General features: G+C 43.1%; 1 protein-coding gene across 4 annotated transcripts in view; it reads left to right on the top strand.

Moving 5' to 3' along the window:
- Positions 1–13961, top strand: part of ncor2 (nuclear receptor corepressor 2) — a 91495-nt gene that overhangs the window by 64226 nt on the left and 13308 nt on the right. For 2 of the 4 annotated variants that reach the window (XM_086313626.1, XM_086313625.1), the window contains exons 18-29: positions 2914–3056; positions 3186–3324; positions 3913–4339; positions 7043–7163; positions 7736–7997; positions 9051–9215; positions 9685–9812; positions 9939–10038; positions 10222–10329; positions 10774–10877; positions 13457–13607; positions 13744–13893. In XM_086313626.1, the coding sequence (XP_086169752.1) occupies positions 2914–3056; positions 3186–3324; positions 3913–4339; positions 7043–7163; positions 7736–7997; positions 9051–9215; positions 9685–9812; positions 9939–10038; positions 10222–10329; positions 10774–10877; positions 13457–13607; positions 13744–13893 (1998 nt within the window). Of the gene's footprint in view, positions 1–2913; positions 3057–3185; positions 3325–3912; positions 4340–7042; positions 7164–7735; positions 7998–9050; positions 9216–9684; positions 9813–9938; positions 10039–10218; positions 10330–10773; positions 10878–13456; positions 13608–13743; positions 13894–13961 lie in introns of all 4 variants that reach the window. The other 2 variants (XM_086313624.1, XM_086313623.1) reach the window with 1 other exon arrangement.

Here is a 13961-nt window from a genome sequence, read left to right as displayed (position 1 = left end):
TGTCTCTCTGACTCAGTGGCTCTGCTTTCTCTGTGTTTCCTCGCTTTCACCAGGCTTCTCTCTCTCTCTCTCTCCCTCCCCCCCCCCCCCCCCCCCTCTCTCTGTTTACTCTTGGACTGCCCGAGTGTATGTTTGTGTCTGTGTGCTAGAGTATTAACGAGAGAGAGAGAGAGAGTTTGTACTCACTCATGCGGTTGTGTGTGCATGTGTGTGTATGTGCATGCCGCGGTGCCTGCTGGCAGAGTGAGGTAGGGGGAGGGACAGACCGACGGAAAGAGGGAGGGAGGGAAAAAAAGAGAGATAGAGGAGAGATCAGATGAGGAGAGAGAGGCTGAGCACATAGAACCGCCCCACAGTCCCACTTTCCTGTGGAAGTCTTCCCAGACGACCGCCATTGGGGAGAGGAGCGACTGAGAAGAACAGAGCAGCACTCACCGAAGCACAGGGAGGACAGAGGGAGAGGGAAAAGGAGGGGAGAGGCCAGGAGCATGTGCTGGTTTAGAGTATGTCAACCTGACACCGGCTCATGTATCGAGCCAGCTGGCAAGAAGAACACTGAGACTGAGCTGTTTTCATCTCCTCTGCTCTGGATCCGGAAGGCCCAGCCCTGAACAGCTTCCCTGCTGGCCCTCGAGAGATCAGACCGTCTGATAGCGTTATCCAGAGCAGGGGCACGAGACGACGACCAGAGCGACAGGCATGTGACAGACAGGAATAACCACTTTCTGGCCGCACCAGGTGTTGATTGGACTTTATCTGGGAGGAGCTAAAGAAAATACGATGTCCTGATTGGGTGTGAGGCTACCACCTGTTTCAGTATTCTTACAGCTGATTGGATGTATGCTACATGTGTGTTGCTCTGAGCAACTGAGGCCCTGAGCCAACTATAACTTATTGGGATTGTGCTTTGTGTGGTTTGTGTGCTTGCGTGTGGCGGATCAAACTGGATATAGCTAGAGGTCATCACAAAGTGACCTTTGACCTTCAGTAAATAAATTGAACTCTTTAGCACTTCAGCTTCACTGCATGCTGCGAAGAGTTAATCTAACTTCTATAAATGTGCTTATTCTTATGCCACCGTTGTTTCATGGTTGGTGTGAAGGCATATATTTTTGTGTGTACTCTTATCAGTTTCGAGGGTGTATGACTTGTAGGGCAGTCCACCCCCTCCCACCCACCGACTTTAAAAGGTTATTAGGTATCAGCAGTCACGTGTCTCAGTCCTCATGGAGCGAGTCAGGCCAACCAGTCTTTTCTTCCTGGGAGAAGCTTTTCTAGCAATACCTTTGGTGGCAGCAATGAATATTTCAGCTGAAAAACCTCTTCCACTTTAACAGTTTCAAGGTGCGCTGCCACTTTTAGACTCCAGAAGCTCAGACATGAAGATCACCCAAGCTTGTTATGGCAGCTCTTTTTATAATAGTATTAATAAATTCTCAGCCGAACAGTGAATATTATAGGTCTTTCCACTTTTTCTGCATGATTCATAGCTTTGCTAGCCCTTTTAGCTAGAGATTTTTTTTTTTAAATTACATTTACACACTGTATGTGTGACACAGCACTTATGTAGGTGCTAATGTTAATACAATTGCAACTATTGTGCGAGTGAAACACGACTGCAGTTTTAAAAAAAACTTTTTCATATTTAGGTGGCATTTTATGTGTCGTAATATCAGTGTTATAAGTATCTCTGTACACAAAGTCTTATGAAACATTTCCAGGAAATGAGACTTGTAAACAACTAATAGATCAGTTTTTATTGCAGATATTACTTAGTAATAGTCTTATCACTAACTACTCAATCCAGTGTTGGTATCAGATTCAGGCTTTCAGATTATTATGAGAGCTGAACTGATGGGGCTGTAAACAGCTGTCCTTTCCTCTCCTTTGGCTCGCAGCTCTGCGTGTCGTCCTACTACCTCCATTAAGCGATGAGATGCAGAGACCTCTGAACCCATGGCCAAGGTTATCCCAAGACGTGTTGGCTCTGTGCCTGTTAATAACACCCCTCCCACCCACCAGCCCCCAGCAACCTTTTGAGAGCTGTCCTGTTGCCAGGACCTGTCAGGCTGGCACAGGAAACAAGTGGGTGGTGTAAGCTAAGCCTCTTACAACACACTGTTAATGAGCTGCCTTTTAGCTAACAGCAGACTCTGGGAGGGGGGCGCTGGAGCAGATTCTATGCTATCTGTATTTCTCATTTACTTGTCTTTATGCACTGAATGCTCTCTGCATATCTTACTATAGCACATATACACACTTTATGTGTGCGTCCCTACATTCTTGTGTGTTTCATGACAGGTTGATCTATCACAGCCCTGGCCCAGCGGGTGCCTGTAGACTCTTGTGTAAGGCCCAATCATGTGCTTGACTGAGTAAAGGACTTGGGTTTCTTGGAAGTGGGTCACATCAAAGTCAGTTAGAATATGACACACAGTGACCCCAGTGGAGTGAGTTAGTGATGTCATTGGTTTGACTGGCGGTTTACCTACCACTAGCACGTCCCTCTCCTTTTTGCTTTATCAGTCTCTCTCTTTCTTTCACTCTCTGTCTGTACTTTGGAAATCTATGTTAATAAGCCATGGTGCTCCTGGCAGAGTGGAACAGTGTCTATGTTACACTGTGGGTAAAACTCCCAGGCTGTGCCGCAGTTTAGACAGCTGTATAGAGACGGATGTTCCTGGCTATTGATTTACAATGGCAACGCTGTACACTTGAAGAGATTAGAGATGGCGTTGATAGTATATAAGCCAAAATAACCATTAAATTTACAATCGTCACAAGCAGTGCACTTTGCACAGCTTACATCTTTTACAGCTGCAGAGAGAATAGCAGATCATCAAGGGCCACATCCACACGTCTGTCTCTGTATGTCTATCCTAATCCCTCTGCCTGTCCATCTGTTAATTCTAGGCCTTCTCCAGTATGGTAGGAATTGGTCCGCCATCGCCAAGATGGTGGGATCAAAGACCGTGTCACAGTGCAAGAACTTCTACTTCAACTACAAGAAGAGGCAGAAACTGGATGAAATTCTGCAGCAGCATAAAATGAAATCGGTAATCAAAATGACATCCGCAAGCCTTTAAAAAAAATAAAATGAATTTTATACTTTGTGTAATGTTATACTGTAAGATTGCTTCTGTTGAGTTTTTTTTTTTTTTTTTTTTGGGCTTATTTTCACCCAGGAGAAGGAACGAAAGGCCCGTCGTAGAGGCAAAGCCTCACAGAATGAGGAAACTAATGCCCCATATCCAGCAGAGGAGGAGGAGATGGAGGGTTCAGGAGCCAGCTGCAATGAAGAAGAAGCCCCCGAGGATGGAGAAGGTATATCAATCCTTATGCCTTGATTTTAAGCCTTCTATTTTGTCTACAAAGTTGTTTGTATTGCATTGAATGTTCAGGACAACTACAGCCGAACTACAAACTAGATTGCATACATAGACTTAATAACTCTCTTACAGTTTAGTTATTAATGGTTGTAAATGTAGAATTTATGCCAGAGTTGTTTTTTTTAAATTGCATTTTATTCTACACAAACTTTATAAAGTGGCATCGTTTCATATGACAGAAAAAAGTGTTTGAGCAGCTCACGTTGGCTTAAAGAATCATGGTTTACAAATGGGAAAATGATCATGAAACGTTGCTGTAGTTTGTTGACAGAAGTGTACTGCGTAGACTGTACTTCCTCAATAGAGCACTGAAGTCCTGGGGGCTTTCATCCATCATTCCAATTGGTTTTGTTTTCCCCTTATTGTACAGTGAAACCTGATTAGGCAGAAGACTGGCACTGCGAAAAATCTTCTTTAGCAGAAAGAGATAAGAGGAAAAATGGAAGAAAAAAGGTGAAGGAGATAAAACATTTGTAGTACAAACCTCTAATTTGTTTCCTTTCGAACCCTGTGTCCCTGCCAGGTGGAGCCAATAACAGCTCTGACACGGAGAGCCTGCCCTCGCCGCACTCGTCTGAGGACAGCAAGGCTAAGGAGGAAGCCTCAAGCAAGGCAAAGGGCAGCTCAAACACTGGCGACAAGAAGGAGGACCTCGCAGACACAAGTCAGGCAGGGGATGAGAAACCTCCAGTCAAGGAAGATGCAGATTCCATTAAACAGGAGATTAAGACTGAAACAGGGGAGCCCAACAGAGACCAGCTGCAGCCAACACCGCCCAGTGATGCCACAGATACAAAACCTCCCACTGCAGGCACGGAGGAAGTCAAGAGCTACAACAAGAACTCCAAGAAGGACCATGCGGCCAAAACTTGCTCCCATGGAGACAGTGACTCTAGTGCCACTTGCAGTGCTGATGAGGTGGAGGAGACGGACAACACAGATAAGAACAGGTGAGGGTTCGTAGCAATGGATATAGTGGATAATGGTAAATGGTAATTTCCCATTTGTTTAAATTAAAGCAACAATTTTATACAGGCACAACATTAAAACTGTGACCCGTGAAGTGAATATGATGGATGCTCTCTCTACAATGCAGTATTCTCTTTCATCGCATTTGTTTCATGACTATGGGGTAATGCTTCCTCCCTGACCTCATCAGAAGCTGAAATACTATTACGCCACCTGCTATAGGCTTTCTCAGTGACACCCACATAATGGGGTGTGACATAGCGTGAGATGTCATTCAAAAACCTCTTCTCTCTTCTCACGGAAGCCTGTTGGCAGCTGTTCTTTGGGTACTAAGCTAACGGCTCTAGCCGTACCCTATTAGGTAGCAATACTGTATAAAATAAGTAGCACTACTTTTTAGTCTGCGCTACCCAAAGAACAGCAGTATTCTTCCCTGCACATTAGTTTGGTGGCTGTTTAGCCGATTGTCAGGCCCACCAGCATGTCTATGGCTAACAACCTGAGTGAAGTTGGAAATCTGTCTCTCTGCAGCAACAAGAGATACACACCCAGTTTGTGTGGCATGTGTAGACTGCTGAGGCTGCCTTGACCTCCCCCCAAATCTGTATCCATTGTATTCCTTTATGACACAAATTGTGCCACTGCAGGCTCGCTCACCAGGCTAACCTGCAGGGCAGTGTCCCTTTGGTGTGTGAGGCAGCTTTGCCACAGGGAAAAGTGCTAATACCTAAGGACTTTTATGCAGAAGCACACTCTGAGCCAGTAGCTAATTCTTTCCCATCGCTGGTGGCAGACTGACGATGTGAGGGCTTTTCTCTATTAGAGCTATCCTGGGAAGCGACGCTAACAATGATGGAGATGAGTCAGCTGATTCAGAACTCCTGTCTTCTAACTATAATTTCCAACTCCCTCACTACCAACTAAACCTCCATCGCTGTCTACCTTATAGCGCAACATACAGGACATGTGCAAGCACACAGCTGCTAAGATCAACATCCCTTCAGAAGAGGGTAAGATAGCTAAACCAGATACCACTATGTGGGAAGAAATATTCGTTACATCCGACAATGTCCTCCAGTTCCAGAAAGTGGGAATATAGGCTACTGGGAAAGCCATGGGGCTAATGGTTCTTGTGGGGCGGGCATGCTGGCTTGGGCTCCCCACCCTAATGACAAAGGAAAAAGGATTTCCTTGACACCTCTGTCATCTGCCAAGGCCTCTTGGTTGCAGCACAGGCAGCGTCTCCCCCAGCATTGCATTTTCAGGATTCCCAAAGTACCAGCCCCTCAGGCTGCAGCTGTTCTCAAGAATAGGGACATTTGAGGTTCTGATGAGGTCATGCAGGAGGCCCATAGTGAGAACCATCAGCACTAATCAGAGGACCAGGCTTATAGCCATAACCCTGAATTTTACAGGGACATCTTTTCCCTGGTATTTATGTGGTTATTACTTTTACTGCTATTTACCACCCACCTAACACTGTTGCAGATCAACAAAAATGGCTGTACCTTAATGTCCTCCAACAGAAAGCAAAAAACATATCAGAAAACCATCTCGAGAATATAAGAAATACCTCTGGACAGTGAGCCTGTTTCCAAACTCTACAGACAATGATGCTATCAAACATCTGTTGCATATAAAAGTATGAGGCACAGTGGCCTAATACCACAGCAGCACCCAAACACTCCAATATCACCAATGCCATGCAGTCATAAGATACAATGATGCCATGTTCAAGCTCCAAAGGCCTCAGAGCTGTTCTGGCATAATAGGGACCTACACAGTATTAGGCAGATTGAGTGCTGATCAGTGTATCCCTTCCCTGCTTTATTTCCCCTGTTTACATCGTTATACCAGTTTGAGAGCTTTGTTGTAAAAAATCTTCTGGTTTTTGAGTTTTCTTGGGTATCTTACATCTCTGTTCTGACACAGCAGACATAAGAACACAAAGCAGTGAGGGCTTTGAAGTGGTAGTAGTTGCCTAGCTACACTGTACAGCATTGAAGCCATATTTGGCAAGCTGTGTTTGTGTGTTCATGTACCACAGGTTGCACTTTTCTATTAGCCAAGGATTTTATTTGCACATCAGTATGAAAATGTGTGTGTGTGTGTGTGTGTGTGTGTATATATATATATATATATATATATATATATATATATATATATATATATATATATATATATATATATATATATATATATATATATATTTTTTTTTTTTTTTTTTAAATAATAATATTAATAAAACATGTCGTATGTGTCTGTGAATGAGGCCGCTAGAAATTGGTGTCAGAGTGCGTAGGAGAACTGATTAGTCGTGTTTGCACGGTACTTGTTCAGTTTTTTCCATGACAGCAGACTGCATGTACTGGCAGAGCTCAGGGAAATGCTGCCCTCTGCCAAGGCAAACAAAAGGGGGAGGGTTGGGGGGGGGGGGGGGGGGGTGTGCATGCGTGGTTCTGTGCATCGATTTGTGTGTTTAACTGTAATTCAGAGTCTGTTGTGTTTTTTGACAGATGTGTAATACATCAATATGAATCTTTACTTTTTTCCCATGGTCTCAGGCTATGTCAGCACACATCCTACTACATTAGTGGGTGGAAAAACTAAACAAGTGATTTTGTATGCTCTTCTTTTCAACCTCTTCTTTACTCCCACTAACTTATTTCTGTCCGTCTGTGTAGAATGATGTCTCCACGGCCAAGCCTACTGAACTACACTCATGATGGGGTCATATCATCCCCACTACAGAAGCCCATGGATCTGAAACAGCTGAAACAGAGAGCAGCTGCTATACCACCTATTGTGAGTTGCTAATTTTAAAGTTGCTAGCTTTAGTTCTTGTTTCAAACAGTTACAGATCTTTTTTATGTATTTATTTATTTTTTATTTAATATGACTCATGCAGAACTACTTTGCTAGAATCCAAGAATACACATATGGACTTGATAATGAGCATTGTTATTGTGTCCCTATAAACCTTTATGTCCCTTTTTAAGTGAAGAGCATCGTGGCTTTCCCAGCCTTTGAAAGTGTCTTCGCCACATAAAACTGATGAACTCACGCACTCACAATCTTTCATTGCAGTTGTGAATCCTATCAAAGTCTCTCTGCTTACAAGGCTAACACCATAGTAGGTGAAATTGTTAAGTCATAACTGTATAAGATAAGCCAACCAGATGGAGGATAACGAGAAATTAGATAATGACCATTAGGGAAACTTTAGCTTGTCAAGAAATAAGAGATGCGTCTTAGCTGACATGCTTATCAGATATTTTATGTGGCTAACCATATGTCAGCTCCTGGATAGGAGTGGGCTTGTGTTATATGTGTGGCACATATGTAACTCTGTTATTTTCTTGTCGCCCTGTGTGCAGATGCAAGAAGCCTCGGTGCACGGGGGTCAGCAGAGTGGGAAGGCATTACTGCCTCCCCACGCTTTGGCACTGTACCAGCAACAGATCACCATGGCTCATGGGGAGTCCTCCCAGGAGGTCAAGCTGCAACAGCAGCAGCAGTTTCCAGGCCAGCCAGGCAAACAGCAGCCTTATACCCCACAGGCAGACAGAGACAGGGAGGCTCTGCACAGCAACAGCCCACGTGTTCGCCCGCGCAGCCCCTCTGCCGGCGAAAAGGATGGTATGCACACCTCCATCACAACAGAAACTTCTCTTATTGCCTAGAAACTATATTTACCTGCTGAAGTTGCAAACACAAGTTCTTCACAGTTTTAGGTTTTCAGCTTGGATCCTTTTTATCACTGTTCTGTATGACCTTAGTGTCACTCCACTGCAGGGTGTACAGCTTGGTGTTTTATGAAAACAAGATTAGAGGATTAATGAAATTATTTTTTTAAAATGAGGTTAATGAAAATGCAGTACAACATGCTGTTCTAGTTGCATTTGATCTAGTTTTACTTTGTTGGTCCTTGCTACATCCTGTAACCTTGAGTCTGTGTACTCTAGTGTTTAGGGCATTGAAGTGTTTCTGGGACACTCAGGGAGAGGGAACTGATAAATGATCTGGTATTGCTATTGACCCAAAAGGGAATACAGTCTGGTTCAGTGCAGTTACTGTAAGCTTGTTGAATGGACTTTTAAAGGTCCACACAAAGAGAGGTCTTTTATAACCAGCATGTGCACGGCAGCTGTGAACTCCAAAGTCCTTTTTCATTCATTTATGCTAACATAAGGACAGATATAAACATGTATTCCAGCTGATATCTATTGATATTTTTCAGCATTTAATCACCGTGTGGGGGAAGTAATAGTTACAAGTAAGCGCTTGTGGGGATTTAAAAAATTGAGGATTTGATGATTGTAAAAATGCTGTGAGGATTTAATGATCTGTGGTGTGCTTATGTCCATTCAGAGCAATGAGAAGCAGTTGCTGCTCCTCCTGCAGGGATTAAGTAGGTTCATCCATTGCCTTTTAACTTCTCCTCAGCTGGATTTCACTTTAAATATTAGCACTGGGATGGTGTGATTGTATTAAGTAAGGGTACTAATTCAGTGGCGTGTCACTCTGTCTGGGAGGTAGCATGAGATATTCTTTGTAATTCTTATGATGACATTGATGAAGGTGTGGACAGTAGTGTGTTGGTAATGGCCAAAGGACAACTTCTTGGATTAGTGGATAACCATTTGTGTGTTGTTACCTGGTCCTGACTCTCCTTGTGTGTCACTGTTGCAGAAAAGCCCCCAGCATTCTCTCCACACAGTGAAGCTAAGAAGCAGGCGCTCGGCCCTGATGACCCGAGGACCTCTAACTTGGGGCGCTCAGTTCTATCCCCTTACCCTGTGTCCCCACGAGACATGTCCAAGAGCACTCATGACCAGCACCTGATCCACTTCAACTGTGAGCATTCTCTTTACATCAGCGGTCGCCAATCCCCGGGCCTCGGACCGGTACCGGTCCGTGAATCGTTTGGTACCGGGCCGCGAGAGTTGAGGCTCAGGTCTGAAATGTATGGTTTTCAGGGTTTTTATCGGTTTTCAGCATTATTTTGTTATTGTTTTTATCGTTAACTCAGTTTTCCTGGGTCTTTTCACGTGTGTTATGAATAAATCTTCTTTTTTTCGGTACCGGTACTAAGTTTTTTTTGTTGTATTTATCCGCGACACCTTAAAGGCCGGTCCGTGAAAATATTGTCGGGCATAAACCGGTCCGTGGCGCAAAAAAGGTTGGGGACCGCTGCTTTACATAATCTTTTATCTGTACTGTGAGAACATTTAGCAAATCCATGTCTACTTAACTTGCTTTTTTAAGCCTTTGTCTAAAGATCACTTGCTCAAATCTCATTCTCACAATCTCATCCATCTGCCAGCGTTCCAGCCATCAGGCCACCCCTCACTGCCGCAGGACAGCGGAAGGCTAGCAGCAGTGAGACCGCTCACAATGCCAGAGCCTCCACCTCTCATTTCCTCCTCCAAGCCAGGAGGCTCTATCACACAGGTACAGCACCACACCAATAACATTAAGTAGACATAGTTTGAGAGTAGAAATCATGTAATTGTTTTGATCAGTGATCCTACATATTGTTCTTATGACCATGTACATTTTTTTTAATTAAATAAACAGGGCACACCAGTACAGCTGCACAGCCCAGCTCATGGGTTGGACCATGGGAAGATGCCCTCCGCACCGATGGGGGTGCCTTGGATGGATCAGAGGAAAGGGGGTGAGTAAATCTGGCTGAGGGGATTGATACTCTCTCATTATTGTGCCCTGCCCCTCTCAGCAAGGTCTGTCTTCAAAATGAGATTTTACTTTCAATGAGACTTTTACCTGGATAAATAAAGGATAATAAAATTGTCCCTATTCATTTTGTTCTCTTTTCTCTCTGTAATCTAATATATAGCAGGTGGTTTTCCAATAGTAAAGCAGGAACAGCTGTCCCCTCACAGCTCGTCCTCCCAAGCTGATAACCTGTCAGCCCAAGGGCCATCTCATGATAGTGCTGCTGGACGTGGTGGGTGCTCTGTCTTTTCCCACTGTTTTACTGCCATACTGATTACAAGCAATAAGCCACAGATTCTGAACAAAGTCAAATCATGACTTGCTTTTTATTCCAACACACCAAATTGGAGTGACTTTTCTAAATGTACTGAATGTAACCTAGGCTAGACTTTCAATCTCTCTCTGTCTGGTCATTCATCTATCTGTTTATTATAAAGTCAGTGGGTAGTTGAGTTCACTGATGTTGGGAAAATGTGAAGATTGAGAGAAACTGCCCAAATCTGTATGTGCAGAAGTGATTGTACTCGGTGATGCTTCAACTTTTTCTTTTCGGGTGGTCTTGCAAAACAGTTTCAAATATTTATTTCCAGTTAAATGCATTCCTCTTTTTTACTCTTAATGTGACTTTACATGTTGGATTATAGTGACAGCTGTCTCTCTCTTACTGTCCTTAAAGCGTCTATTTCAGCTGTTCAGGGGGGTAGTATCACTAAAGGCATCCCAGGGACCAGACTGCATCCTGATTCCCCAATTCCCTATCGAGGCGGCTCCATTACTCAGGTGAGTGCTGACCGCTGAAGTAGTCCTTGTAATATAGCTGCTATACTGGAGTTAAAAATGCTCCAGTATAAAGTTCAAAATTGGTACAAAAGTGGAGAGACAAACTCTATTCAGAAAATAACAACAGGCTTATTTGTATTTTCCAAAGAATTTTACTCATGTAAAGGTTCTTGTTGTTTCCACTGAAAATACTCATAGGCTGTTGGTTTGATGATGTAACCTACAGATAATCCCTGACCACTGTTACAACTCTCGTTGCAACAGTCTCCCATATGTACAGTTTGTTGGGTGGGGCAATCCTCGTGTTTGTTAATAATATTCTGCTGACTCTGTTCTAGTTTGAGTTGTGCATTACAACACAACTGGAAAACTGTTCTCTTCCCCTTTTCGAGGAACCTCCGAGCAACCTTTCAAATTCACTGAACACGCTTATAAATAATTCCCCAGTATGCAGGTTTAGAAGTGACCTGCTTTTGTTTGACATCATAACTAGCACGTACGGCTAGGATCTAAATCAAATCAGTTTCTTAAGTCAAGCTTAAAAGTTCATTTTTGTTCCTAAGTGAAGATATAAGGAGAGTGCTTTTCAAGCGGCGCTACTCCTGTGCAGTCCTCCAAAATCTCAATTGCACATTGCTCGACATAGATGACACTGTGCATTGGTTGAATGCCGATTTGTTAATAAACAGGCTGGGAAAGGGAAAGGAGTGACAGCAGAGATCTCGAGAAAATCAAAGATAGGGGGAAAAAAATACAACATGAAAAGCAAAGACGGCTTCTGCAGGAGTCTTTGTATGTTAAAACTTTGCTCTTCCTTCTGACTGATGGGCCAACAACAGCCCACGGTCTTGTTATGTCACACATTTTTGACACTGCCTCCACCTAGCAAGGTGCATGCTGGCTCCAACTCAATTCCAACCACATGATTGATGTCATTGACCCTTTCGTGTTATATCTCAAAACATGAATTGGCTTTTATTGACTTTAACCTCCTAGGATCTGGTGTCCACATATGTGGCCATCACATTTTGGGTTATTTAGACCAAAATACTGAATTTTGCTCTACAAGGGCCTGATTATCCACTTATGAGGACATTATACTGCTACTGTTCTATCAAGATTTTAAACGAATATGCTCATATGTGGCTCTCATTTTTCTTAAAAACAAAAATAAGGCAAAAAAAAAAAATCTGGTAATTCTTTGTTTTTACATTCATCGGGCCCCAATATGTCCAAATATCAATGAAAAATTTAAAAAGCATGTAGTGGAAGAGTTCGGGTCTTAGGAGGTTAATATTGACCATGTCTCATATTTCTGTAGGGGAGAATTTTTTTGCAATAATTATCTTTATTGTTTTATTGCCCAGCCCTAGCTCACCATTTCCCCTTGTAATACTGAACTGAAACTAACACTGTTAAATTAAGTCAAGGTTCATAGCGACAGCAGCATGTACAGCTCATACACTGACGGGCCACGCATTGTTAGCAGTACTTCATTGGTTCATTTTGATGCCATCACTGGTTTCTGCTCATAAAGTTGAAGGCTTTATGTCTTTATACCTGCCACAGTCAATTTTAGCAGCCTTCATGCGTCTGAGCTTTGTCCTTTTGATGGAAACGAGAGCAGCAGAGCTGGTTAGAGGTCATAAGGCTGGTGGATTTCCGTGGTGCTGTGACATAACTGCAGCTCTGGGTGGCCCCGTCACCTTAGCAACAGGTACACAATGTACCGCATCTGTTCCCTCTTTACTTTATCTATTTACTCTAGGCGCGGGCAAAACCAGTCATTGATATGCCCACTGTAATATCATATCCAGCTGCCATACTGGCTTCTATCTGCTGTTGTGGATTAGTAAAAGGAGAGATGGCTGAAAGTGTAACATCTCCATTGTTAGAGCGATACCTTTTTAGTGTGCAGGCTACTGTTCAGTGCACGAATCCATATAGCATTGATGCCTCTTCTTAAAGGGTAGGTGCGGGTAACTTAAGTCAGCGCCATCTGATCCTATAATAAGAAACCATGCTAGTCTGGCCTCGTCCTTCCTCAGTGTCTTCTTGGAAAAGCTGCAAGCAACACAGTAACAATGTTCCCTAAGCTACTACTTTTCATGTCCACTTTAGTGACGTGACTCAAGTTGTGTGAGTGGGTTCACTTGATGATTCCTCTGAAATGTTTAACCTCAAGCTGTACTTATTTTTAACTTAGTGTTTTCCTTCTTTGACATAGTTGAGTCTGATTAGACTCAAGAACAGTCAGCTTAAATTTCCATAGATGTTTGTTCACTTGTTTTTCTTGTTGTTTTTAATTAGTGGAGTAATTGTAAATAACAGTTTAACACTCGTGATATAAAGTTTGTCATTTCCGTAACATTTTTTGTTATGACGTTGGCACTGTTTAGTTTTACCGAAATGAGGATTGTTAACCAAGTCTGCTTGTAGTCAAGGTTGTCTGCTGTCAGGCTTCACTGTCATTTGTATATCAAAATCCTAATCAGACTTCTTTTTTTTTTTTGATTCTCTGTTACAACACACTGATGGTACAAAGTACAGGTCTCATTTCTTCTTTTTGTTTTCCACAGGGGACGCCGGCTGATTCGCTTTATAAGGGAACCATAGCGCGACTAATGACTGAGGACAGTGCCAGCCGAGTTGAGAGGGAGCGCGATGAGGCCCTGTCTAAAGGACATGTGCTCTATGAGGGCATTAGTGGGCACATTCTTACATATGATCGTAAGTAGCACTTGGCCGTATTGTCCTACTTTTTGCTGTGTTGCTTTTAGTTAATCTTAGAAATAATATTGATTCAAATTGCACATACCTTAAGAAATACTGTCAGTATATTTACTGAGATCTTTGTCATTTATAGGCTCAGCATCCCAGACTCCTAAAGATGAGGGCCGAGGTGGAGGGCAGTCTGGGGAAATCCTGGGCCTCAAGCGTCCTTATGATGTAATGGAAGGAGGCATCTCGAGGGGACTGCCTATGAGGGAATCGTTGTCTGCTGCCAACTGTGAAGGTAACAGATGACATATAGAGGTTTGACTTTGATTGTTTATGAAATAACTCACCATAGTCTTACACCTT

Source organism: Aulonocara sp. 'chitande type north' Nkhata Bay, linkage group LG12 (assembly GCF_057382095.1).
Source record: "Aulonocara sp. 'chitande type north' Nkhata Bay isolate Kocher_YH1m ecotype deep benthic linkage group LG12, A_spYH_male_GT1.1, whole genome shotgun sequence".
NCBI classification, from domain to species: Eukaryota; Metazoa; Chordata; class Actinopteri; order Cichliformes; family Cichlidae; genus Aulonocara; species Aulonocara sp. 'chitande type north' Nkhata Bay.
This window is presented reverse-complemented; position numbering and strand designations above follow the sequence as displayed.